This window comes from Labrus bergylta, chromosome 15 (genome assembly GCF_963930695.1).
Source record: "Labrus bergylta chromosome 15, fLabBer1.1, whole genome shotgun sequence".
NCBI classification, from domain to species: domain Eukaryota; kingdom Metazoa; phylum Chordata; class Actinopteri; order Labriformes; family Labridae; genus Labrus; species Labrus bergylta.
This window is the reverse complement of record NC_089209.1, coordinates 17,151,727-17,177,757: the sequence shown is the minus strand read 5'-3', so window position 1 is coordinate 17,177,757 and position 26,031 is coordinate 17,151,727. Positions and strand designations below refer to the sequence as shown.

General features: G+C 42.0%; 3 protein-coding genes across 7 annotated transcripts in view; 1 reads left to right on the top strand and 2 right to left on the bottom strand.

Annotated features, from left to right (window-relative positions):
• The window catches only part of ino80 (INO80 complex ATPase subunit), a 38,618-nt gene extending 33,410 nt beyond the window's left edge, over window positions 1–5,208 (top strand). For all 5 annotated transcript variants that reach the window (XM_065963911.1, XM_065963909.1, XM_065963912.1 and 2 more), the window contains exons 36-37: window positions 2,124–2,339; window positions 3,429–5,208. In XM_065963911.1, the coding sequence (XP_065819983.1) occupies window positions 2,124–2,339; window positions 3,429–3,646 (434 nt within the window). In that variant the 3' untranslated portion in view covers window positions 3,647–5,208. The remainder of the gene's footprint in view (window positions 1–2,123; window positions 2,340–3,428) is intronic.
• Window positions 5,209–6,642: 1,434 nt separating this feature from the next.
• On the bottom strand, window positions 6,643–8,728 carry chac1 (ChaC, cation transport regulator homolog 1 (E. coli)). Its single transcript, XM_020632410.2, has 3 exons — window positions 8,087–8,728; window positions 7,908–7,943; window positions 6,643–7,477 (listed from the first exon to the last, which is right to left on the bottom strand). The coding sequence occupies exons 1-3, from the start codon at window positions 8,255–8,257 to the stop codon at window positions 7,094–7,096; spliced, it is 591 nt and encodes a 196-aa protein (XP_020488066.2). The 5' UTR covers window positions 8,258–8,728; the 3' UTR covers window positions 6,643–7,093.
• Window positions 8,729–13,866: 5,138 nt separating this feature from the next.
• dll4 (delta-like 4 (Drosophila)) lies at window positions 13,867–23,399 on the bottom strand. Its single transcript, XM_020632458.3, has 11 exons — window positions 22,923–23,399; window positions 22,532–22,792; window positions 22,180–22,237; window positions 21,263–21,526; window positions 19,237–19,297; window positions 17,753–17,883; window positions 17,398–17,567; window positions 17,081–17,306; window positions 15,875–16,613; window positions 15,425–15,533; window positions 13,867–14,942 (listed from the first exon to the last, which is right to left on the bottom strand). Exons 1-11 carry the CDS (start codon window positions 22,974–22,976, stop codon window positions 14,937–14,939), a joined length of 2,079 nt encoding a protein of 692 aa, XP_020488114.1. The 5' UTR covers window positions 22,977–23,399; the 3' UTR covers window positions 13,867–14,936.
• Window positions 23,400–26,031: the final 2,632 nt, after the last annotated feature.

Below are 26,031 nucleotides of genomic sequence, written 5' to 3'. Positions count from 1 at the left end.
AGTTCTTCTACAAACATTAAAACAAACAGGGAGGAGGTTTAAATGTAATCTGAAGCATCAATTTAATACCAAAGACTCAATATGACCTAAAAACAAAGCAAACCAGGTTCAGGTTCAGACAAAGAAATGTACAGAATAAGAGAGCCTATGTTAACATTTATCCATGGCAAAGTTTCGCAATGAAAACTATGTTGGCAAGCTAGCAGCAAGCAGTTGGAGGTTTTTCTTCAGAGAATATCACACATACAGTACATGTACAAAAAAAGGGATCTGTGAAGTTATGAGATGTGCTGCTATATTCACGGGGGCTTTGCTGCTCACACACATGGTTTACATAAAGAGTGAAATCAGAATAAAGCTTTTAAATCTTACCATGAAATCGACCCTTATATGTAGTGTTGTGTAAATATAATTACTACATATCCACTTAAAGTTCACATAGTATCCTCATTGTCAACAGGTATGAATAAGTCTCAGAGCTCCCCAAAACATGTCTGTGAAGTTTTTCTCGCTAAGAACAGGTTGTTTCTGTTTCTGTAGCTTTAAATGCAAATGAGCTGTGTTAGACCACGCCTCTCTCTGGAAGTAGATGTTGCTCGGGCTCTCTTGCAATATGCTCTAATGTTTACGGTGAAAAAGCCGACTCAGAGGGCAGAACAAACACCTAGCTCTTAGTGTGTCACCCACCTGGGGGAAAGGTTACCGCCCTTTGTGATGTCATGAAGGGCAAATCTCCAAAAGGCCTGTTTGAGCACACATTATCTGAAAAGTGGAGAAAGCAAAAGACGTACAGGATGGACTTTTCTCAAAAATGGGTGGGGGGGTGTTTGTAGACAGACTAGGGACATATGTTAGTGAGATAAAGCCATGTTTAAGTGTAACCTTAAACTAACTTGTATAATAAATGGACATTCCTCTTACACGCTATCACACGCAGCATGACGCACACTTTCAAAATGTTCATATTTTATGCTTCCTACATTTCAGATCATTTGCGTACATGCTATCTGTGCAGCTGATGTTCCCTCTTAAAGCTCCTAATGTGTCAAATAAAACCTTACCCCAGTTATCATGAGGCAGCTTTATCATGTTGGAACGATGTTTGAGAAGCGAAGCAGACTTCTGTGTGTACTGATAAAGCTGGTTCAGTCAGTTCTCTGCACTATCAGGACTTGTGTTTTAATAGGCTTTCATCCATTAGAACAAGTCGTCTGGTACCTTGTGTGCGTTATTTTAGATTTATGAGGGTTTTATTTTGTCCCAGCCACAATGTTCGAGCATGTGCTGTTCTCTTGGATCCAGATATTAAATGTTCCTATAGTTTATATGGCTTGTACTGTATATTTGTACTTTGGATGCTTTACAATAGGGTAATCCTTTTTTAAATGCATGACGCTTAGTTGAAACCTTTTTGGGATTGTTGCCGCCATGCTAAGAGGCTCCTGCCAGAGAGATTATTAATGACCCCACTAAACGGGCCTGGAAGGCTCAGAGCAAGTTGGTCCTTTTAGTTGTGAATTATGTTATAATGAAGGGTTGGGAAGACAGAATGAAGGGAGCACTCTGCAAACTTGGACAAGTGGTGAAAAGGGGAGGAAGAGTGAGATTAGGAGCAAAAGGGAGGATACCAGTAAGGGATCTGTGGAGGAGTTTTCATCTTTGCCTGGGTGTTTTGTGATGGGATAAGCTCATCTCCTCCTCAGAGGGGTTGCATACCTCAGGGTTTTAGATGGAAACATGCAAAGAAAACGAAGACCAGTGGAGAGACTGGGGGTACTGGAAGGATCAGGCATATTACCAGTGAGGCTTTTAATATGCAGATGTTTTGGAAAGTAGAGCAACTGTATATTTCATGTTTTGCTTGAGCCTGTACTGTCAGGCTGATAATGTAAAAAAATAAATCTGTTAAAAATATGTACCTATGAAGGACAAAGTTGAGGGATGAAACATCTGATTTCTGCGTCACTTGATTTCTGAATATCAATCTGTAATGTGTTAAAGTCAGTATGAATTCAAAAAACAAGTGACATAGAAACATCTTTCTTTTTAAGAAAACAAGAAAAGATGTGGAGCAGAACAACTCTTCTTTTTCTTTGTTTGTAATGTTTGCCTTCCATCCTCAGGTGTGTCAGCCTCTGATACAGTCAGTCCTGGCAGAGGCCGGTCTGGGCGGAGTCGGGGGAGACCTAAAGGCTCAGGGGGCGGAGCAAAGTCTGGTGGAAAAGGGCGAGGGCGCAAGTCGACGGCAGGCAGTGCAGCAGCTATGGCAGGAGCCATGGCCGGTGCCGCGGCTGCGTCTGCAGCAGCCTACGCTGCTTATGGTTATAGTGTTTCTAAAGGTGAGGGATTGAGATAAAGTAAGATCATCATTTATTGACTTTAAATTCTTAGCTTGGTTTCAAGTAGTGTTTTCACATATTTAGGAAACCGTTGATTCAAAGCAGGTTTCAAATATGTGTTGAGTTCACACTGAACGTTCACTTTATAGATTTAGTTGCACCCAGAAAATTTTAGATTTTTGATCAAACAGAAGGCTGACTCAATTTTCCCATGATGCATTACAAATAAGTTTTTCTGGTTTACAGCGGGATTTTTTTTTATACAAAGAGGCTTTGAATCACTTTTGTGAAAACACCCAAAGAAAGAAAAACCAATAAATACATGAAAACATTTTATTGCCTTTATGATTTGTAGTCGGCAGTAAACTTCCCAAGTCTCATTTGACAGGAATTGGCGCACTTATTCTATTCTTTCATTTCCTGATTCTGTAAAATGGTTATTATTTTAATGTCAAGATATACTAAGTGCCAAATACTTTCAAATACTCACATTAAAGCTGGTTTACAACAGCTCAGATAAAGGAAGGCATGAACAAAGGCTGCGTCAAAAATGTATATTTTGTGTTTTCTGAAGTTTAAGTGGACCACAGAGCAAAAAGAGGCGGGGCTTTAAAAAAATAAATCAGTGCAATTCATGTTCTGCTCAACACTGAGCTGTTTAGAAATGTCCTCATGCATATATTTTTTCCACTCATTTACCATTTACTATTTCCCCTGATCAATATTATGCTAACTCTCCACAACAACAACAACAACAACAACAACAACAACGCTCACAGCCTCTTGATGTGTTTTTTCACATTAAATGCAGACTTGTAACTAAATAAGGAGGAAGTGTTTCAGTCAGTAACTTGACAAGGTTCAGGGATAAAAGTACAGTTTGTGAAATAATACACAACTGGTTAAAGTAGTGCTTTTATAATGAATATTTACTGAATCGATCAAGACGGCAGGAAAAGCGTGGAAAAAGGGTGAGGATGTCTGCTATTGAGGTAAAAAGGGTTTGAAAATATGTGTTTAAACTGTACACACAAAGCATGTAGGATTGGATAAGGACACACTAATCTCAATTTTCATTACTCTCTCCAGCGGGCCTCTCTGCCTCCAGCCCTCTACAGCCTTCGCTGGGTCGTTCTAGTACCAGCCCTGCCTTCAACCCCAGCAGGAGCTCCTCCCCTCAGGCCAAAGGAGGCGCCTCCACCCCGAGCCCCCACAAACAGCTGGCCCACAGCCACCACCACCTCCACCACAGCAGCCACGGCGCAGTCAGGAAGGGCAAGGGGCCTGCTGCTCCTGGGGCTCGATAATGTACTCATGCACACCTAGAACACACACACAAATGCACACACGCAGAACACCAGATACCTGACCTATTCTCACTGTGACCCCCACAGACACACTACATCTAAAATAAAAATGTAAACAAAGTTCACTTCAAGGAGGACCATGCTGGTTCAGTGACTGAAGCTGCATTTCCACCAAGGCTAGATCGGTGCAAGTACTCAACCAATAACAATTTTTCAGGTTCTTTCTTCTCAGAAAGAACTTGCCCTTAGCAGGGTCCAATATAGGGGCGAAATAAAGTTCCTGGGACTTTATTTAGACCCTGGTCCCTGTAGAGTAACTGATAAGTCCCCAGTCCCATGGGAGAGTAACTGCAGTGGTATCGTAACTCAAAAGGACCCTCTTCAGACCTACACACACACACACACACACACCCACACACAGTCATTTAAAGGTACAGTCCCTACCAGCCTGCACATTTCCTGGTTCATTGATACTTTTAAGTTGTGGACAGAAATCAGCCTCGAGTATTTCTGCTTGCATTGTGACGAGAGTATTTTCAAGTGCTTTTCGAGGAAGACAAACTTTTCTATCCGTGACAGGAAACTTTCTCGATATGCTACCTAGTTGTGATGTGTAAAAAAAAAAAAAAAAAAAAAAAAAGGCGTGGAGTGACACACGTAGCTTCAAGGGCTGTGAAATCCTTGTGTTGGCCAAGGTAGAGGGGAAAAGAAGTTTCTGTCAAATGCACTGAGCCAAGTCTTCCGTTATTGAGTGTTATCGATTCTTTTCATTGTACATTAGGGTTATTTAATTGTTGTGTCAAAAAAAAAATGCTCACTGCATACCTGTGGATGACTCAGCATCTCACAGAGCTTAATGTGAACCTTACCAACCCAAACTTTACCAAACTACATGTCCACAGCTTTTCTACTAAAGCTCATATTTTTGTAAGAAAGATGTAAGCACCCAAACCGACATAGCAGGCCTTAGCGTTTTGAACATTTCTTGCCGCACTGGTGGGAAAACGAAATTTACGATATATATTTTTTGTTCAAGAATGAATGAATGGATGATGTTACGATTATATTCCAAAATGATACAGCAATGCTGCTAACAGAAAACGAATGAATTCACTCAAATCATTTGGTTGTTGAATAGTTAATTTATTTTAGTGTTCAAAAAAAGTGGGCAGTTCATGATAATTGTGAATGGGGGTTTTCACCTGTTGAACAGTGTAAAGAATAGTACTGAAGCCATTTTTATTTTTCAGATGTTTTCTCGTGTTGAGGAGTCTGTGGTTCTCTTTGATGTCATCGATGTTTTAGAAAGACAACACAACAGGTTTGCATCAGTGTCCTAAGTTGAGCACTATATTTGTTCTAGGTTTGTTTGTTTCTGTGTTAATAATGTGATTAAAATATGATGTTCTATATTGATGTACATAATGGTGAGGGCGACATCGTCTTCTGGCTTTCCCCTTGTTTGCCTGTCTATTTTTATAGGTCATGTGTACATATGAAGAAATGCATCTTCCATTTTACTAACTGAAGGAGCCAGCTGAAAATAAAAAGAGTCAAATCAGTTTCTTTGCTTATTTGACTTCGATTGATTGTTTTTATTACACTCTATATTGCTGATATAAATTGTTATCATTATAATGTGGTAATGGGAAACTAGTCTGTAACCATTATTCCTTTCCCTATTTCCTCGGCCATGTTGAATATTTTTATCCTGACACCCAGTACACCTGCGATCATTGATTTATTTTAATTGAATACACATAAACTAGACTTTGAGCTACAACAGTCACTGAAATGTGAAAGTCATTCCCAAATCTTTTAACTACAAATATATTTTCCTTACAACATGAAAAATACCGTACTGCCAATTTGGTAGGCATCCCTGTGGTGTTTTCTCCCCAGAATCAATGGCCCTTTCACTCACGATAGTCTGCAGCTCAAGCTGGATGCTTGGCCAGACGCAGTCACACTGGCTCAACTTTTGACTCAACTTTTTCTTGGAAAATCCTCTCACAGAAACTGTTCATCGTGAAACTGCACTAATTGTTTTAGGAAGGATGTGTTGCTATTTAAGTTTTTGAAATGTAGAGTTTAAGTGCTTCAGTCAGCACAATCAAAACTGCATTGATCTCAACTGACTTAGGGATGGAGGAAAACAATCTGAGGCAGATATTAAAGCACCTTCAAATAAGAGGCATTTTACTCGGTTGAATAGCAGACATTTCTATATTAGATGGTTTGAACTGGACCAAGTACCGGTACATGACTGACGCGTTTAGCTACAACTCAACCAAGGCAATGTTTCTGAACTTTTTTGGGTTGCAGAGAAGGTAACCTAAGTCAAAATTCCACAGTGCACCTCCATTCACAATCGTGTTTGTATCTGTATTTTTCATGTGATTTGGTGTTGGTCAGTTAGATATCATCTGGATGAGCGTCCTCTGCAGTCTGTTGTTCCTGGAGCGCTCTGACATGACCGCACAGCAGACTGTAAACACAGGACTTCCAGGTCTGAGCTTGTTCTCTGTCAAAGCTTATATAAGCCTCTTCTCTGTGATAGATTCTTTGACTTGAATCTCGTCCAGGGTACAAGCTGCTCCAGCCAATGTTTGGAAGTGTCTGATGTGTGTTTGTATACTGTTAATGTGTGTACTTCAGGGACCAGTTCCAAAAAGCAGGTTTTCAAAGTTATCTAGATAGAGCTCTTGCAACCAGAAGTTACTCCTCCAGGGCCTCAGGCCTTGTATGGTCTAACATGCCTGTGCAGATATGATCTTCAATGCTGCTTGCCAACCCTTTTTCAAGATATAAGCCCTTCTAAATGTCTCCTTCATCCCCAGTGAAGGTGTGTTTGCAAGTAATCTTTAATAGCCCTAAGATAAGAGTAAAAGAAATGTAAATACAGTTTTTGACTTTGTCTACTTCAGGATTTATTTGCTCCAGACTGCTGGCTCATATTAGTTACTCTTAAGTTACAAGAAAAAGAGAAGACAGTATTTTCTTTTAAATTTTCATTTTATTTGCCTTGGGTACAACACTGAAGAAAGTTGCCTTGATCAACTTTTAAACCCCACAGGTATTTGTTCACTTGACAACCAGGTTGAACAATTGTCATACTAAATGTGTGGATGGAATTTAAAGTACTGGTTTTTTTGGTTCCTTTTAAAAAAAAAAGCAGCAAAAAACAGATATCACAAGTTTACAGTCATAAACCATCAATACTGACACATTTTGTTTCTGATGTGCAAACATGTACATGAGGTTATGCTACTGAACCAATAAACTCATGCATCCCTTTTCTTAATACTTCAGTAGCATTTAATGGGAAATAGATTCCACAACTTAAACAATGATGAATAAACTGGACAGATGAAAAGCCTCTGTTTGTGCATTTTAGAGTGTAGTGTAGTCATCCAGCATATAAGCGAGTGACACAAAGGGTATGAGCTACTGGGCTGCTAACAGACAGGACACCACGGTGAGTGCTGCTGCCTCGATGGAGTACAGGTGGTGGTCTTCAACATGTGGGCATTTGCTCCTCATGAACGCCGCCAGCCGAAGCAGATACTCCAGGTTGTGGCCCGTCTTTCCTCTGCTCACAGCGATCTGGACGCCAATCTCCTCTGGGCTGGCTGGCCCCAGGTAGAGGGGGTTGTCAGTCGTGGCGATGTACAGCATCGCCTGAACCGGAGGCTCATTCTCCCCCTCGGGGAAGAAATCAACCATCTTGGTGCTGTAACCGCCGCAGACTGTCTCGCGCACATTCAGGTACTTCAGAGACTCCTCTACCTGAGAGCCTGTCACCTCGAATGCCACACCCCAAGTGCTCGCCTGTGAGAAAGGGAAAACAAGTTAATATGCAGCAAGTTTCATTACAATTTCAACAAGGCTAGAAAGTCATATGGCAACAATTTCCCTCTGACAATTTGCTCAGGGTGCATGAGTTCAATCCAATAATAATAATAATAATAATAATAATACTTCTGTGATCCAGGTTTCAAGTCATAATGTCTGTGAAATAGGACAACTTATAATTTTAACACATTTATTTCATCGAGGACATATTGAGCGAGCGACATAACGCTGCCTCCTTTAAATTAGTGGCTGAAAGCATATTCAAGTTTGATAATAAAAGATAGAAAATGTGCCGCTTGTCTCTGAAATGTGTCCTTAGTGTCTCATTGAAACAACTTGTGTGACGTCAGAGGGAAATGGCCGCCGTTCTAATGTGTAGTGAGAGGAAATCACGCGTTCCACTTACGTCATCATCTTCGATCAGCGTCACCACTCTTCCGGGCTGGAGGGGGAGAGAGAGAGAGAGAGAGAGAGAGAGTCACGTCATGGACAACGCCTAATACGGTTCAAGCAGCTTGCTGTGTCGACAAAGTCAAACAACCATGACATGTCGAAGTGAACACAAACACTTAAAACACTTCTTACCAAGTCGTCGTTCCCGCGGTGGAAGTTGTCTCCGTGCCAGAAACGCCTCTTGTAACCTTGAATGTACCCGACCTTGCTCCTCCTGTACTTGAAGTCCGGCTTCCACACCAGCGACCCGTACCCGAAGATCCACAGGCTGGTCTTCCCGGCGACGATATCTTGAGGCTTCATTGTTGCTCGATTGAGTTTAAGATGACGTTAACAGATGAATCGATGAGTAGCCTTAGCTCGATGCTATCCGCTGAATGACTAGCTAGCTAGCGTTAGCTTCCTCCGGTCGAGGAGCAGCGGGACCGGTTGGCTCGCCGGTATACCGCGGACGGTATAGGAGCCCAACTGCTTGGCAGTTGCGAAGATGGAGTTTCGCAGTCGATTTTGCCTTGCATGATGCATCGCCATTGCATTACAGTAGCCGCATTATGCCTTAAAAATCCATGGCAGCCGCTTCGGCTCGCTGCGCAGTTTGTAAAACTCAAAAACTCGTTTCGGCACAGCTGCTCCGCCGGCCGGTCAATCTAAGAGTCGAGATTTGATCATTAATCAGCGAGATTTGATTTAGATGTCGTTCAGTAACGCCTCGTGGTCTATCGTCTCTTTATCAGACGACGACAGCTGTACTCGGCTTTTTCTCGATAACATGGCGAAGCGGCTCTCAGAGATTTATACAAGCCCCGGTTAGGTGGGCGGGGCCATGGCAGTGATTTCAACCAATCGCGTTTAAGGTGGACTGGGTCATACCTTGAATTAACCAATCAGATTCCGGTGCGCCGAATAAGGCTGGACTTCCAACCCAGCCGGTTATGCTGTTGGTTAAGATTTTCCTCTCGCGCACTCAAATCCTTCAACGTGATTGGCTCTTTAACTGTCCGTCCATCTGACTCAGTTCATGATTGGTCGCCTGTGTTGTCAATCTCTGAAAAGATTTGCATACTGTGTAGACTTGATCCGGCTGATGCAACGTCCCACAGCATTTCAGGGCTGCAGTAGAATCAACGTAGGCAACATACCAAGACGTTGCATCAGACTTGTGGTCTAGGAGAGAGGCCTATATAGGGTCTTGCAGCCGACTTTATTTAACCTAAAATGTTTAATAGTAAAGGTAAAACAAGTGTTCTTCGCTAAAAATCTACAAAAACACAAATTAAATTAAAGGAGAAACATGACCTGAACACAATATTGACATAACTTCAATATTAGCATGTCAGTTAGATAAGCAACCTGTGGAGGACTACAAGAGTCAGGGCAAATGATGGCTTTGAAACCCACGGCTTGACCATTGTCAAGAGGTCACTGACAGATGACCTCATCACCGCAATATTTATCAGGCAGATATAAATCTGCAAGAGTAACTGTTTCATAACGAATGACAGGTACTGTTTTCTAATTTACTGGGGCGGCAGTAGCTCAGTCTGTAGGGACTTGGGTTGGGAACCGGAGAGTCACCGGCTCACGCCCCGGTGCGGACCAAACATGGAAGTTGGTCTGGTAGCTGGAGAGGTGCCAGATCACTTCCTGAGCACGCCGAGGTGCCCCTGAGCAAGGCACTAAACCCCCTCCCCACCACCAGCTCAGGAGCACCCACTGTGGGCCGCCCCGTCACTCTGACATCTCTCCATTACTGCATGTCATAGGATCCTGTTTGTGCCTGTGTGTGTGTATATTTCAGCCTATGTGTGTGTTGCATGACTACAGAGTGTGAAAACAGAAATTCAATCAATAAAAGTAAATCTTAATCTTAGGCCTATTGTGCAATCAAAGTTTCATTTTTTGTTGACATCTCCAGCTAGAAGGGTTGTTCTTAGACTGCAGAAATCTTACTTGTAGTATTATTCTAACTTTGTTGAATAAACACTCAAGCCAACTTTTATACAATTCACTCAAAAACAGCGTTGACAGATATCACAGACATAATAATGTTGGGGTTCTGTAGCCTGATAACCATCCCAGATAGAGATGTGGACAACCCATGACAATATAAACCAAATACTTGACAAAGTACACAAAAATGCCCACCTGTCATGATGGATCTGATATACTGTAATACTGGAGGCTCATCTGTTCTCAATAGATGGATTATCTATAAATAGCTGGCATGATCTGCCTTGATAAGATGCCAGACAACTGTATCAGCTCTTCATAAATCTAAAGCGCAGCACAATCCAGGCCTTTGAGCAAAGATCCATCCCATCATTCCAAGGCCTTGCATGCCCATCCACTCCACAAGGCTGTAGCCTATCTGTTGGCTGCATGCTCTTTACAAAAGCACAGCTTGTAATCCAATGCAGGGCTCTAGTTTCACTAGACAAATATTTGCCTGTTTGTCTTTGTGTTCCAAATAAATTTGAAATAGATCTTCATGGAAAAGTAAAACATTAGCTCACTTTCCAGGTTGGGCAAACTAAGCTTGTTTTCCCAGGTAATAAGATATTCGTTAAATGCAGACACACAACATAGACTGCATACAGTAAATTCCACTTGTAGCAGTCAAATAAGCCAATGCTGTTTTTTTTGCATGTGACGTAAACATTCTTTAGTAGGTCTGCTGATGTAGTTTTGTCACTGGGACAGATTGGTTTCACCTAAAAGAAGATCCTACAGAACATGCAAGAAAAACAAGCACACCACATATAAGTGTAACTCTTCAGAACCACGCCAAATATCTCCCAGTAGGTTTGGATGCATTGTTTGTTATGGTTGGATTCACAACAGTAAGCCAGTTTTGTGTGTAAAGGTTGCATACTTCTTTTATGGTGTTACTCTATCGTGCTTTGGCGAAAGTCTTGAATGACAGGTGAAGACAAGGGAACCCAAACACTTCTATGGCACTCTCTTTCAACAATTATAAAGCTTTTATTTTCCTGGTATGGTAATTTAAACCTTAAAACAACTCAAATTAATGTGTAAATGACAACGCCGTGAAAAGAAAGGCATTTTACATAGAGTGTGCCTTGGCGTTTTTCTGGTTCATGACTTCATGTATCCTATAAAGAGCACCTCTATCCTACATTTTTTTGAGTCTGCCTTCCTGAGAAAGTTTTGATAACCAAAGTCATCATTACAATATGTTCAACTCTTCAAAAAAGGTAATTATTAGAGCTAGCACTTATGTCATAGATGTGTACATTTTTGAACAATTACAAGCAGTAGGCTATATGTCTTTATGATCTAAAGAGCTTTTGTTGCTGTCCAGTTGAAAAGTCTCACTCTTCAAAGTAAGAGTCAGTAATCTGTTATTGTGTAAATCATAACACACAGGATGCTCCCTTCAATTGTTAGGGCTCGGTCACACTGGCAATCCGTACCGTGCTGAAGCATGACTGCGCTATAGTCTGTTGAGAGGCATTGATGTGTTTAAATGTGGACTCTGCTAATGTCTGGTAAATTTTTTAAGTCATTGACAGATGTGCAAACTAACTGGAGCGTCAGGATGTCCAGTTATGCCAAGTTGTAACCTTCTGCTGTAGTGCACTAAGGCTTAATTTTGCTCCCATGTGTTTAGCTATTGACAACATTCATTTTTGTGGTTTGTGGCACTCCTGTATGAATTATGTGTATTTTAGTCCGCACTTTGTCACTATAAAATAAACAACATAATTTTCCCCTCATTACATTCAAATTAAAATCATCTTTTGCTTCACTCAAGTGTGTTGCGAAACATTGGACTCTTGAAATCATCAACATTGAGAGCACTCACTTCAAAACACATTTGCATCCAGTTTGTGTAACTCCAGAACAGAACATCTGTATTGTAAATCATCCCTTCACTGTCAGTTACTGAAAACAAATAGTTTGGAATTGGAAATGGGTTTTGTAGAAGAACAACAAACTTCCAGAGTCTGTGTTTACCCTGGGAATAATTTGATACCTGTTGGGATCATATTTTGGCATTTGTGTGTATGGGTTTGTTACTGACACCTAGTGTTAATTAATGAGAGCACAACAAGTTCAGTTCAGGGTTACAGAACTTGGCATCATAATGTATTAAACTGCCTGCATAAAACATGAGCCCAGAGCAGAATGAGTCTTTAGATATGAAATGGCAGAGCAGCTATAAAAAGAAACCTAGATGATATCATAGAGGTTGTGCAGATAAGTGTTATGTAAAGGCACTTCCATACTCATTAAGATATAGTAAAGTATGAATCAAATCTGCTTCCTGCGTCTCCATTCAAGGCATCAGTATCACACATTTCCTTTCTTCTGTCATCAGAATAAATAGCGCTGATTAGCGTGTTTGTCTCACTTGTTTTGAGGTTGTTTCCTGAAAAACCCGAGTTATCTGTGGAGTGAGTGCAGGTTGAAGAAAAGTAATGCGTGAGAAACTCAGCTGGCCCTTGCCGGCATGCTCTGCAGTTTTTTTTTTTTTAATCAGAAGGGGTGGGGGGGGGGGGGGGCAGGAGGTGATGTCACTGGGTCACAAACAGGATGCTGTGATTATAACACAATGAAAAGTGGCTGTGTTAAGAAGGCTCAGAGGCCAAAGAGCAGAGTGTTAGCATGTGTTTGTCACTGGGAAAAGTGCGAACGAGGGTGTTTGTCTACTTGTGGGTGTGAGGATAATAAAGATGGGAAGACACTTAATGAGGCTGGGTCAGGTGACAGAGCAAAGCATGATGGTCTTTGACTGGATGTGTTTGTTTTTCTTAAGCTGGAACTTTTTTCCCCTACACAAAACAACTTAGCTTTGATGAGGATGCTAGTTCAACATGCTAACTGGGAGAGTGTGAGTTGAAAGCATTCAGATACTGTGCACTGGGTGTTGATTGCTTCTGATTAGGGGGTGTTGACTGTCGCAGGATTTCTGTTAAATGGATGATAATGAGGATGACACTTTTTCCTAAAATGGATCTTCACACACAGAGGGGCAGATTTCACGGCAAATCCATTGGTGCCATCTGAAAAGAATGCAGAAATTGCTCTGCTAAGTCAATATCTCTAAATCAGAGATATATTTTTATTTATGTGCATTCACAGCTCCCATCTGGTTTCCCCCTCCCCTCCGGACGGTGCCAGGCCCAGCTTTGTTTGCAGGAGCGAGTAGTGCAGAATCAAGCTTTGAAAAACTGCTCCTTTAACCCTAAAGGGGAGGCAGGCAGTTGGGGAGCCTGTAAGTGCTCGAGTGCTTTTTTTATGGGAGGAGGCCTGCGTACTGTGTGTCATGCACACGGGGCGATAGGCCTGGCATATGCTGCTGTTTTTATGGCACCGCAGACTCACCCTGCACTACCCCCACGGCATCTGTTTGGTTGGTTCTAAGTGTGTGTGTATTTGTGAGTATGGTGTGTGTGCATTATGAAGGGTGGGGGGCGTTCCCCTTTGCCCCGTGTCTGGCTTTGTTTCGCCATTTCCAGCTTGAGGGGGTGGTATCCCTGGAAACAGATTTGAATTTCAAGCCAATTTAGGGCCGGAGAGAGAACCAGGGGCGGGTGAGCCAGAGGCGTTTCCAGGAATTACTAGAAGTAGTGATGCCACGGTGAATAGGGTTTTTTTTATGTATCGACTTCATGTCTCCAACATTAAATATGATGTTTGAATGTAGCCGAGCAGCTGGATTTCATATTCATAAACATGCTCACATTTTACAAGTCCAGCTCAGCAATGCAGGGATTCAAAAGAGGAAAGGAGGAATTTTAAGCCTCATAATCTCCCTGTAAATTAAACCCGGATCAAAAAAATAAAAATAAACAAAAGACACATTTGATCATTTGTTGTCAATTTCATTATTTAAAAACACCTCAAAAAATAATTTCCTTTTTCCGTTCACTGACATGAAATTTAAACAGTTTTCAAGGAAGTTTTATTCTTCAGAAGTTTGGTCCTTATAAATATGCATTATATACAAAATAATATTAAAAAACATATAAAGAGCAGTGTCATATTTAAATTAAACTCTGGAAATAATCATTTAAAAAAATTACATTATTGGTTCTGTATTTTTGAAATTTGTTATAGGCAGGCAGTGGTGTGACAGTCTTTCTCCGTGTTATTTTAGTCTCTTTGTTTTTTTTCTCAGTCAGGTTGCATAAAATAACACCTTTCTATGCAAACCTTTTCTTGGATCTTGCTGGCACAGCACTGACTATTGCGCTCCTGTGGTTTTCTCTTCGAATCCCCGTTGATTGAAAAGTATTTCCCCCCCGTTTTGTCGTTGTAGTGCAAATGATCCAAGGAACAAACAAGGGCACACGTTGAGCTTTCAAACCCACTCTTTTTTTTAAGGCTTCTAGTGAATTTGGGCTGCATACAATCTTCACGGTTGCATGGAAAAAAAGTCCAACCAGTCATTTTCACGTGATTGACAGTTGAAGATTAGTTTCAGACATTCATTAATCTCAGTGTTCGGATTGTGACAGTGGGTGAGTTCACTCATCTCGACCCCGAGTCTTGCATAGCAGGCGAAGATGGCAGGAGTGAGTATGGAGGGGACGGAGTCGAATCTTAGGCACCTTTTTTTACTGATTGGTTGGCTGTAAAAGTCTTCATGATTATCACACAAGGCCGGGTCAGACTCGAGGGGCAAAGATCCACCTTCACCTTCTTCTACTGTCCAATATTATAAGTTAATATCTGCAGTCAGTCTATCTGCCAGTCTGCTTCACAACTGAGAGAGGTCCTTCACTGTACATGTTTTGAATACAAACACTCTGTCAACATAAAGTTTCTCAGTTCTGTTCTTTAGTTTAGTTATTTTTTTTCCAGTTCTCAAGTGTTCCAGAGCAGCAGTGGACATCTCAAACAATCTCCAGTCTCTTCTCAGCATTTGTAAACAATCCAGAATATTCAATTCTGCCTTGATTGTGTCTTTTTTCCCCCCCCCTTGTTCCTTCGTTTTTTCCAGACCCCTCGCGGTTTATACCTGTGGGGGAAAAAAAAGGAGAAGAAAATTTGTTGTAGGAGTCCTTCAAAATAAAATCCCCCAAAATTACCCCAAAGCTGACACTCCCTTGTGTTTTCACAGTGCTTTTTGAACTGATAGAGGTCACACGCTCCAATATCAACAATATATTTTCCTTGGACGTGTGCACCTTAAAAATTCCACCAAGTGCCACAGCAGTAAAACATAGCACCTTTGAGACTGAGCAGAGCCAAACATGTGTGAGGAATCAGTATAAGTTTGGACTTCGGGTCATCATATGGCCAAGATAAAGAATAGCCACCGTAATTTACAGAAAACTTCCACAAGGTTAAGAATGCATACCATAATACAGACTTCCTACAAATAGCATCATCCCCAGTGTCAGAGATATCGTTTTATTAATGAGGGATTGGGCTTTTGGGATGCATTTTAAGGAGAGCTGCGGAAATACTTGAGATGAAGATGTGATTTTTTTTGCTTACCTCTGTTGCTATGACGCACTCCCTCCTCTCCTCTGCTATAACAAATACCGACTGGTACATGGAGTCTCTTGAGGAACATATCGTTGATATCCTACACTCTGGCTTTTCACTGCAAACACAAATCACACTCTGTGTTAACACAAACTAGAAGCACATGGCGGAGCTTTGCATTAGACAAGCATTTATACAGTTAGGCAGCCGAAAGATATGAATGTCAGATGTATATAAACTGTGTGTAAATGAAGAATGTGGAAAAAATAAATGTGGCTCGCTGCTGGTTCGTAAAACAAACGTGTGTGAGTGAGAGCAGCCATTAAAAGTCATTAGCACTCAGCAGGGTTTAAAATATGCACACAATGAATAAAAGAAGTTTCTGAGTACTTTAACACATTATCCTATGCTTTGAACATTATTCTATAACATGAGCAGAGTGAAAATGGTTCGTCTTACCTGTACATTCTACTCAAAGGCATTTTGTCTTCTAAACATTTGTCATAAATTAGACTTTTATCCTCTTGTGACATTTCATCCTTGAACTCCTTCGATTTAGAGTTGTAAGAGTCCAAGTGATAGTTTTTGTGGATAAAGTTCGATTTCTCCATATCGCAGTCCACCTCCAGCCCAACTTTCTGGTTGGTGTTTTTTAGCTGGGCCTCTGGGATTAAGTTATCTTTCTGCACGTTAGACATGTTGTTCATGGTCTCTGTGTCTCTGCGCTCTCTTTGGGCCTGCCGGTGGATGTGCCTCAAAGCCAGGCCCACCATGCACAACAGAACCAGGAGAGCAACCAGCCCTACAGCCAGAGAAACTGCCGCCCACTGGAAGCCATCTTGGATCTCTCCATGGGTCACAGGAGAGGTGACAGCGGCGAAGAACTCACAGCGAGGCCCGGTGAAGCCTGATGCACAGACACAGGATGCTGGAGGTTTCCCTGGTCCATCTCCTCCAGTGCAGGCACCCCCATTTAGGCAGGTCCGAAGGGAGCACTCGTCCAAGACTCGGTCACAGTTGCGTCCACCGAAACCTGCAGGACAGGCGCAGGTGTAGTCAGTGATCCGGTCTTGGCAGGTGCCTCCATTGAGGCAGGGGTTTCCGGCACACTCGTTGATGTTGATTTCACAGCGCTGGCCAGTGAATCCCGCACGGCAGCTACACACACGCACACCTCCGTGGATCAGACAGAGACCACCTACGGTGCAGGAGAGGAGAGGACAGTTAGCATCAACAAATATGGCTTGCATTGACATCAATTATGACAGGCATTTCAATATCAGACACAACATGATTTCCATTAACCTCCCCATGAGGCATCTTAGGTTTACACATCTCCATCAAATCCACAATCTGACCACAGCACTGTGTATTGTTTTTCAACCCAAGAGCCCTCCATGTTTACAAGAAGATAGAAATTGAGCTGCGCTGGATATTTGTCCCTCATCAACAACCACAGCAAGCTGTGGCGACATTTACAAGCTGCTGCTCGGAGCTGCCGAGTGTTTACATGGAGGACAATGGACACCAAGTTCCCACTGATTCCTGTTGTTCCACAGTGCTTCCAGTTTCAGGAATTTCAAGGGGAGGGGGGGGTGGATGTGGAAGAGCGAGGGGAAGTTCAGTATAGAGAAAGGGGGGTCAAAGAGGGGAGGAAGACCGTACCATTAGAGCAGGGAAGCGACGTGCACTTGTCCACCCTCTTCTCGCAGTTGAGTCCAGTGTAACCGCGGGGGCACTCGCACATGTAGCTGCGGCCATTGTCTTTCTCCCAGCATTTGCCGCTGTGGAAGCACGGGGAATCTGCACACGTCAGCAGGTGTGCACTGCGCTCGCAGTGAGAGCCCTCAAAACCTTGGGGACAAGTGCACATGTAGCCACTTTCCAGATTCTGAGAAAATTAAAAATGAAGGAGAGTTAGTCAGGTAATAAAATCCTGGGGAATTAGCCAAAACATTTTTAAACATCTATTTCCAGCTTACTGTGCATATCCCTCCATTCCTGCAGGGGTTGCTGTCACACTCCTGCATCTCCAGCTCACAGTTGACCCCTGTGAAACCAGGCAGGCAGGTACACGTATAGCTTCCTTGTCCTGTATTCATACATGTGGCACCGTTCACACAAGGCCGATGATGGGTGCAGAAGTTCAGGTCTGGAGGAGAGAGAAGGTTGTTTGTTTACAGCGAGCCTGCAGGAGGGAAAATGCTAACTAGCTAGCTTCAGAGGAAATCTAATTTCCTAATGCTTTTAAGGTAATCCAAATGAAAACTGTGTAGGTAATATGAGAAGATCTTTTTAAAAGGACCGAGCAGCAGTGGTCTGAGTTGTCGGGTGTACCTTGGTCACATAATAGGCCTCCCCAGCCCTCCTGACAGTTACACTGCCACGGCAGCTGGCAGGTGCCGTGCTTACAGGCCGGGTACTTCTTACACTCGTCGCAGAATGTGCCCTGCCATCCGTCTCTGCATCTGAAAAATGACAAAATGCATTCCTTGATTAATCTTTTAATCCACACATGCTATGAATAACACACCTGAAAACTGCCACTGATAAATCTGTCAAACATTCATTTGGTAGACTGTGATTACATTAGTGCAGGCGTCTATGCATTACAACCCTGTCGCGGATTAGCTGGAGCTTACATTACAAAACTGGCCATCAATCATGCAACAAGAGATTAAAAGACGTGCACAGTTGGAAACAATCATTAAACTCTCATATAAATTCATTGCAAGAAATGTCAAATTAAAACAGATTTTTTCCCCCCTCATCAGTGCTTCAAATAAATGTAGGCCTACACCTCAGCACGGCTTACTATGTTTTTCAGTGTTTTAACATAACTGCACAGTTACAAGCTACTTTTCTATATTACTACAGTAAATAATATTTATATTGTGTACTTAGCAAAAAATATGAAGAAATGACAGGTTAAGCATCCTGACTATAAACTGAAAATATATCATGAAAGTACGTACAACACATTGAGAATAAGTAATGCTAACATAACAATGCAAAAGTGAAATATTGCTTTAAAAATATCTGGCATCCAGCCAACAGTGAAAGTATTTTTTCCTTGTTTCCCATGAATATCTATTTCTCATTGCAGTTTGCAGAAATCTTGTCAGCCTGTGAGATTGTGGGACTTAACATGTACTTTTAAGGTTGCAACATATTCTGCCGAGTGAGTAAAGGCATGGGTGCAGTTTTACGGCATAGGGTATCTGAGGGGTTTAACCTCAATTTGGGTCAGTTTTAGCGATGGGAATCATGGATTTGTGTCCAAAAAAGAGGGCAAAAAAGGATTCAGGAGGAATTTCTCACAGCATGGGTGTGTTTGAGTGTGTGTGTGTGTGTGTGTGTGTATGTGTGTGTGTGTGTGTGTGTGTGTGTGTGTGTGTGTGTGTGTGTGTGTGTGTGTGTCTGTGTGAGATAGTCTTGCTTGTGAGTGAGTGAGACAGGGTAGTGACAGGAAAAGAACATGGGAAGCAGAGAAGTCAGTGAGTGAGGTAGGGAAACATGAGAGGGAAATTCATGAAACTTTCTTGAATAAATGAACTTCAGCCTTCGAAAAATGTGAGTCTCTGTTCATCTTCAAAAGATTAAATACCCTGTTCCAAATAGTTTTAAATATCGCCTAAACATGATTTGAAGGAGAAAGACTTGATTATGCTATTACCAACTTGAAAGTTAAATTAATTTTACATAGCCTAAACAAAACCGATTTTTTTTCCATGTGGACATAACCCACACTGTTTCCATATGTGTTTCGTCCTACGCTCTATCAGCCAACATTTCGACACTTCATAATTTTTAATACTTACACACACTCGCCAGGTTTGGAGCAGTTTCCATTACTCTCGCTGCAGCCCTCCAGACAAATAGCTGAAGCAAAGAGAAAAGCATGTTTTGTTTGTTGCTAGTGTCATATGCAATGCTTGCTATTAGGCACCAACACTTCCAAACATTTAAACCTTTCAATGAGAACATGGCCTTTTTGTAAGACATAGCCTACAGTCAAATAGACCTATTAAATGTAAAGTTTCTGAAAGTCATGTAGGAACTCCTCATACCAAGAAAGAGCCCTCACTGAAATAGCAAACTGAGAGCCTTTACGTTTTGTACACGAGTCCTCAATCTGTCTCAACTTCAACAGCCTTCATTTGATCTAAACCTGTCCGCCACACCCACAGCTGTCACGGGAGACATCGGTTGAGGGTTTGTTTGTCCTGCTTTAAGTGTACCGGTCTTGCATGACACTGATTCTCAGGACTACATATCAGACTGTTGACGGTAAGCGGCCGGTTTAGTCCAGAACAGATGCTCGCTCTCAATAGCAGACAGCTGTCACTATTGTTGTTTGTGGTGTGCCAGAACCATATTTGCAGCTGCTACTACTGCGCGCCCAACAATGGAGGGGACTAAACATCGATGGCGCGTGGCGGATAATGATGCCACGATTAACCTTGGCGCGTGCAGTAGGCAGAGCGTCTCCTATCAGTGCGCGAGCGGCCCCTTTCCACCCGCCTGCGGATTAATGAGCATCCTACTCTAAAAAATATTAGTTTTCATTTTTTTCTCGTCGCATTTTGTGAGTTATACTTTGAATGTTATCTCCATTTAAATCAGGACATGCCAGGTAAATGCACACCTAGACCAGGTAATGTGTATTCTGTCAAGCTAATTAGCCTTTACAGCTGTTTTCATTAGCTACCACTGGATACAAAGATGTAGGCTACTAATGCTAGTTTATTTTAAACTCACAGTGTTTGTTTCTTCTCTATGGTGCTTCAAAGCTCAGTTTCTTCACCCTTCTCAAACATGTAAGCCCAAATGAGCAGGCTTGTTTAAAATTGATGTATGAGAGTGTGCCAGAAGGGAAATTATAGTGTCTGAAAGATGCCCCATCTATCTTACTTGTATATATTTTTTGTAGTCACCCACGATTGATGTGTCTGCATTTACAACACGTGAGCCCATCTGGTTAGAATTTGGCGCCACAGTCAAAATAGCACATGCCAATTTCTCTCTCATCACCCTGTGACATGGATAACAGATCCGCTGTCACCCATGTGGTCGCATACATCCAGCACATGGTAACTATTACTCTCACGGTGCCTCATTCCAATCTACTCCTTGATTAATTTGTTTTGGTGAAAAGGGCTCTTGGTATTGTGGAGCCAAATGGCATCGGGCCTCTTCATAGGCCCCATTCAGAGAAGTCCAAAAACATGGACAAGTGGGTTTGCACAAGTATAATGTTCCTGTTGTCATGCTAAGCCATCGGTCCCTCAACCCATATTCATGAGCATTCACGAACCCAAAACCAATTACACATCACACAAATTATATGGGGAGTATATCTGAAAAATGCACTGGACACTAAAATTGCCCATCAGACCTGCCAGATATGATTACGTCATGTCTTGTTAGTGTAGTCATCATCTTGTGGTCTTGTTGATGACGCCCCATGAGTTATTTTTTTTTACAACTAAATAGAAGCCGATATTTGTAATTGCTCACAAATCTCTATACTGTCTAGGAGTGAAACCACAGTGATGAGGGTTAAAAAGAGGAGAGCTCACAGAAACTTCTTAAAGGTAAGGACCGTTCACTCAATCCTGCATAGATTTCTTATGGGACCAAGCTACTATACCAAAGGAACTATCTTGAAGTGATATGCAAACACCTGGAAGACCATCTTGTAAAAAACACACTGACACAAACTCATGGCTCTGAACAACCTTACTCCAGTGTCATGTAAACAAAGACAAAACCAGACTGCTTATAAAAAAGTGAACAGTCCAGATGAAAACAGGCCTATTAGAAGAGATTTGTTAGATTTCTTACGTTCTTCACAGTATTTCCCCTTCCAACCAGGCAGACAGGATAGCTGCCCGTCGCGGTTGCAGGTGTAGTGTCCAAATCGGTCGTCCCTGGGCGTGCATTTTTTGGAACAACTTTCTCCGTAGTAGCTGTCGTTGCAGATGAATCTGTATGAGAATCTCAGCTCTGTTTGTTTTGCCATCTTCATTTCTTCATACCAGTAAGTTCCTACACCCATCTGTTTCTGGATAGCAAAAAAGCTTATCAGGAAGTCTTGGTTGTTCGGGTCTGAAAGAGGAAAAAGGGAGAAGGAAAAGGAATTAATGAAGGATATTTTGTTAATGTCCCAGCATGCTTGTGATTTTATGTCAACAACTGCATCATAAATGGCCTGCGAGTTCAGAAGTCATCCACTTTCGCTTTAATAACCTGCCCATTATCAAGCTGCATCCCTTATCAAACCCCATACAGCTCAGATGAAAGATAAACTCAGGTTGAAATTTCCTCTTTCTTTTCCGTCAGCGAAAACATTCCCAGGCCCAGTCCTCTCTTCCAAAGGGCGGAACAGAGTAAGGTGTAAAATACAGGAAGATGCAGTCAGGGCTTTTTGGCAGGCACTGTGTATTCTCACCAAACCCCACCGCTCGTTCCCACGCCAAAAATAAACCAGAGGAAGTTCAATTGTATTGTGTATAAGAATGAAAAAGGTGTTCTGAAGTTCATAACAAAGGAGTGAATAGGCATGAAAATGTGTTAAAATTATGAACAATAATCAAGAGGGGCAGAAGAACATGTTGAAGGATTCATTTGCATGTAATAGCTTTTTATTTTGCTCTTTCCCAGGTGCATGTTTTTGTGCAAAATAGGAAAGAAGTCTGTGATGCTCTTGTGTCAAATATATAGGGAGAGCTCCCCCCTGTGGTTAAAAATGCTACACTTACCTACAGGTAGATTTCCATAAGGTGAATGCCAGGCTTCAATTATTAATGAAAATGACCCCTGAGGAGGAAACACACATAGTAAATTAGGTACATTGAACTTTAGTTTTTCAACTAAATTAAGATAGCAAATTGAGATTTATGGATTGTTGTTGGTTAAGTAAGCTATTCGTGCATAAATTACAAAGAGAGATTTGTGGATTTAAAAAATAAATAGTTCAACCTGTTTATAGAGAGTATAACGGATTAGACGAGCTGAACAATACAAGTGGGCTCCCAAAATGCCAAGCAGCTCCCATAAACAGAACAATAACTGACATTGTAATTAAGGATATTAAATGTTCTATGCGCTTACCGGCCAGCCAAAGTTGAACGGTATCTGAATCGGTCTGGGTAAAGTGCCACTGTCCTTTGCACTGAAAGAGTTTGTCGATAGCACCGCTGTCATTGTACTCCCAAAGATGCAGTCACCTGGCGACACCACGGCCTGATAGTTCTTCAGGCAAATTCTAAAATAAGTCCTGCAGTTGGGTTTGCACGCGTTCCCGTTCGCCAGCAAACCTTTGTGGTTTTTAAATTCGTGCAGATCGAGCTCAAAAACACCGGAGCCAAATACCTAAAAGAGAATGAGATAGAGGTTTTAGGGAAATATCGGTGCAGGTTTATACAGCTTAATTTAAAAAGGAAAAAAAGGGAAAAGAAAAGTGGCTCCCCATGTGTTTTTGCTGTGATATCCTCCCTCATACCTGTGATATCAACGTGGTGCTAAATGCGATTGTAAAGGTGAACCAGGCTGCCATCCTTCTCGCTTCTCCAGGGCAGCCGCGTCACCAGCCAATAAAGCAGCAAAACCTTCCTATTCCAAAGTATTTACACCAAGGTAAACAAATGGATGGTGGAAAAAAAAATCGTCTTAAAAATACGTATAATTCCTTCTTCACTCCCAGGGAGTTCTCCCCTAGCTCCCTGTTGCCGTGCGTCAAAATCGTCCGGAGAAAGCGTTGCCAATCTCCAAGTTATCCAAAGGTGAGTGAAAGAGAAATATCCACAGCCGTGCGTCTGTCTGTCAGCAGGCGTCCCCTCCTCGCGTGGTACTGTACTCCACAAATAGTCCCTCCGCTGTGTGCGCACGGCTCAGAGGTTGTTTTGGTGCTGAACTTGGTGCGTAAATGCGCCACGGATGTTCACCTCTCGTCTTATTACTCGTCGTGAATGAACTGTGGCGTGCCTCCTCCCAGATATATAGACTTGCACTGCGCTGCTCATTACATAAACTGTCAATCACCCCAACTGACACCGCCCACTTTACATATTCAACCCCCTTCCCTTCCAACCCAACAACAATTATCCAGATTTAATACCCACTGGTACTGCACACAGTGACCACCATTGATACTGGGCGATTATTAACAAGCACGAACATCTGTTGACTTATTTTTAGCGCACGATACGCCGGACACAAATTTACACACTGTGGACAGTGAGGACAATGAAGAGGAGCCGAAAGTTGAAAATAAAAGCGTGATTTCAATGACTGTCTTCAGTCCTCCTCGCACCCTTGTGCCCTTGGTTCCACTCAATTGCACGCCTAATTAGTCCTTATCACCGTGCTCTGGAGCCGTGCGCACTGTTTCCTCCCAGAGCACTCACCTTTGTGGGGCCAAAAGTGTCCCTCCCTTCGACATATATATGCTCTGGGTCTGCATCCAAATATCCAAAATGCCATAAAAACAGAAGGTTGATTCGGGAGGGGGGGGGGGGGGGGGGGGGGGGGGGGGGTTTACCTATTTATTACATATTACATGCTATCAATTTATCCTGATATTATGAATAAAAAAATGTTCCCATTACGCACGGACACAGGCCTACGGTGTGTCTTCGTTTCAGCCTAACATGATGTTATTTGGGGTGTGTTTCCTCTTGGTGGCGTGTGCCCCATCATGCCCACCCATGCATTTTACGGTTGAGGGGAAGCGTGCCTCCTATTGTTGCGGCGCGTGCCCCTCTCTCGCCCTCATGCGGGTGTAATGTGTGGGATGGGAGACATAACAATTCAGCTGTATGCAAATAAGCTCCCTCTCTCTCTCTCTCTCTCTCTCGCGCGCGCGTTTTCTCTCTCACACAAATTCTCTCTCTCTGTCTCTCTCTCTCTCTTACACACACACACACACGCACACACACGCACACACACACACACACACACACACACACACACACACAATTACCTGCATCCAGTAAAATTGGCTTATCCTTCCTTTTAGCCTTTAGCAGCTACAGCAATGACACAGGGCCTGCGCGTAGCGACGATTGAGATAAAATATTTGATTTGATAGCCGGAAATAGACAGTTATGATGCGCACAGAAACAAGCGTCCCTGGAGTCAGTTTGCAACGAAGAAAGTAGGACTATAACTTTTCACACTCTTAAATAACCAAAGATGACATTTACGCCAATAACCACACAAAATAAACACATCACTTTCTTATATAAGGCTGGGGGCAGCAATAGAATAGTCCCCAAAGAAATCAGAGGAATAAACGATATTAATAAGGGATTTGAATGCTGTAAAAGTCGCTTTTCTCCACTGTTTTTCATCGTGTAGTACTTGGGCTGTTTTGGTAATCTAATTGGTTGTGTTTGATATTTGATCGCCCCTGCCTCTCTCATTTACCATCTGGTGGGAGACTGGCAGCCCCGCGCACCGTTTTGTATCGTCTGTTCACGGAAGGGACGAGCCAATTTTCTCCAACCTGTCCATCTACATGCTGTTTGGCATCGGTTGTGCCGTTTGTCGGGAATGAATACAGTAATAACATTCTGAAGGATGTGTTTTTTTCCCCCCATGTTAAAGCTGGAAATATCAAAGAAACCCAATGCATGAATCTATGATTATGCTTCATGGAGAGCTCACAGTTGTCTTCTTTAAAAACTGATAATTTAAGACATTATTACATTAAAAAAAAGAATGATTCTTTTATTTCTATAATAATTTAAAGTAACAACAAAGATATTTGAAAAACCTTTTTAATGAAAAGTAAAATCATTCATTTGCCTCCATATTGTGTTTTTGACAAATTAATGGATTGAGTTTTGATAATTGTAGGTTCAGATTTGGATTTTTTAAAGTAAAGTTAAGCAGGAGCCTTTAAGAAAACCCATTAAATTAAAAAAGATATCTAACATTTAAATTAATGGATGTTTATCCTCAAAAAGTTTATATAAAAATGATTGTTTCTTAAGAGAAAATAGTTATCATGCTCTTTCATTGTTGACTTTGCCTTGAACTCGCCATGATCTCTGCATGTTTGCCTTTCATCTGTTGTTTTCGTTCGGTAGCTGTGCATTGCTGAGAGTGAAAATGGAAAGCATCTATATTTATTCAGTGTTTATACGAGCCGGGTGTTGTGGATTGGTTGAATGCTTGTCATATTGACACACCTGTTGTGTCTCTGATGGGACCACAGAGACACAATGGCATTGGCTTTGTGATCTTGAAAGCCACACAGCTCCTCTCTGTCTATCCACCGCTTGGCTGATTATTCTGTTACTTGTTGACTTTACAATGTCGATGATTCTTTGAGACTTGCACTAAATCTGAAAACAGTGTTTTATGCTCTTCATAGCAACAGCATCATAATTCATCTGCTCTGTTTGTTTTTGGGTGGTAAACTGAGCTGTGATTCCAGGTTTGCACTTATTATTGCCCCGTCTGCTCCAGCCAGGAATAGCTTTTAAGCTGAATATTACCTTTCTTATCTCCTTTTATAGCTGTATGTGTGCAGTTGAGCTACCATGAAAGTGCCATAAAAGAAGGTGATAATTGCAGTTTATAGTAGGTTTCACAGGTGAGCACAG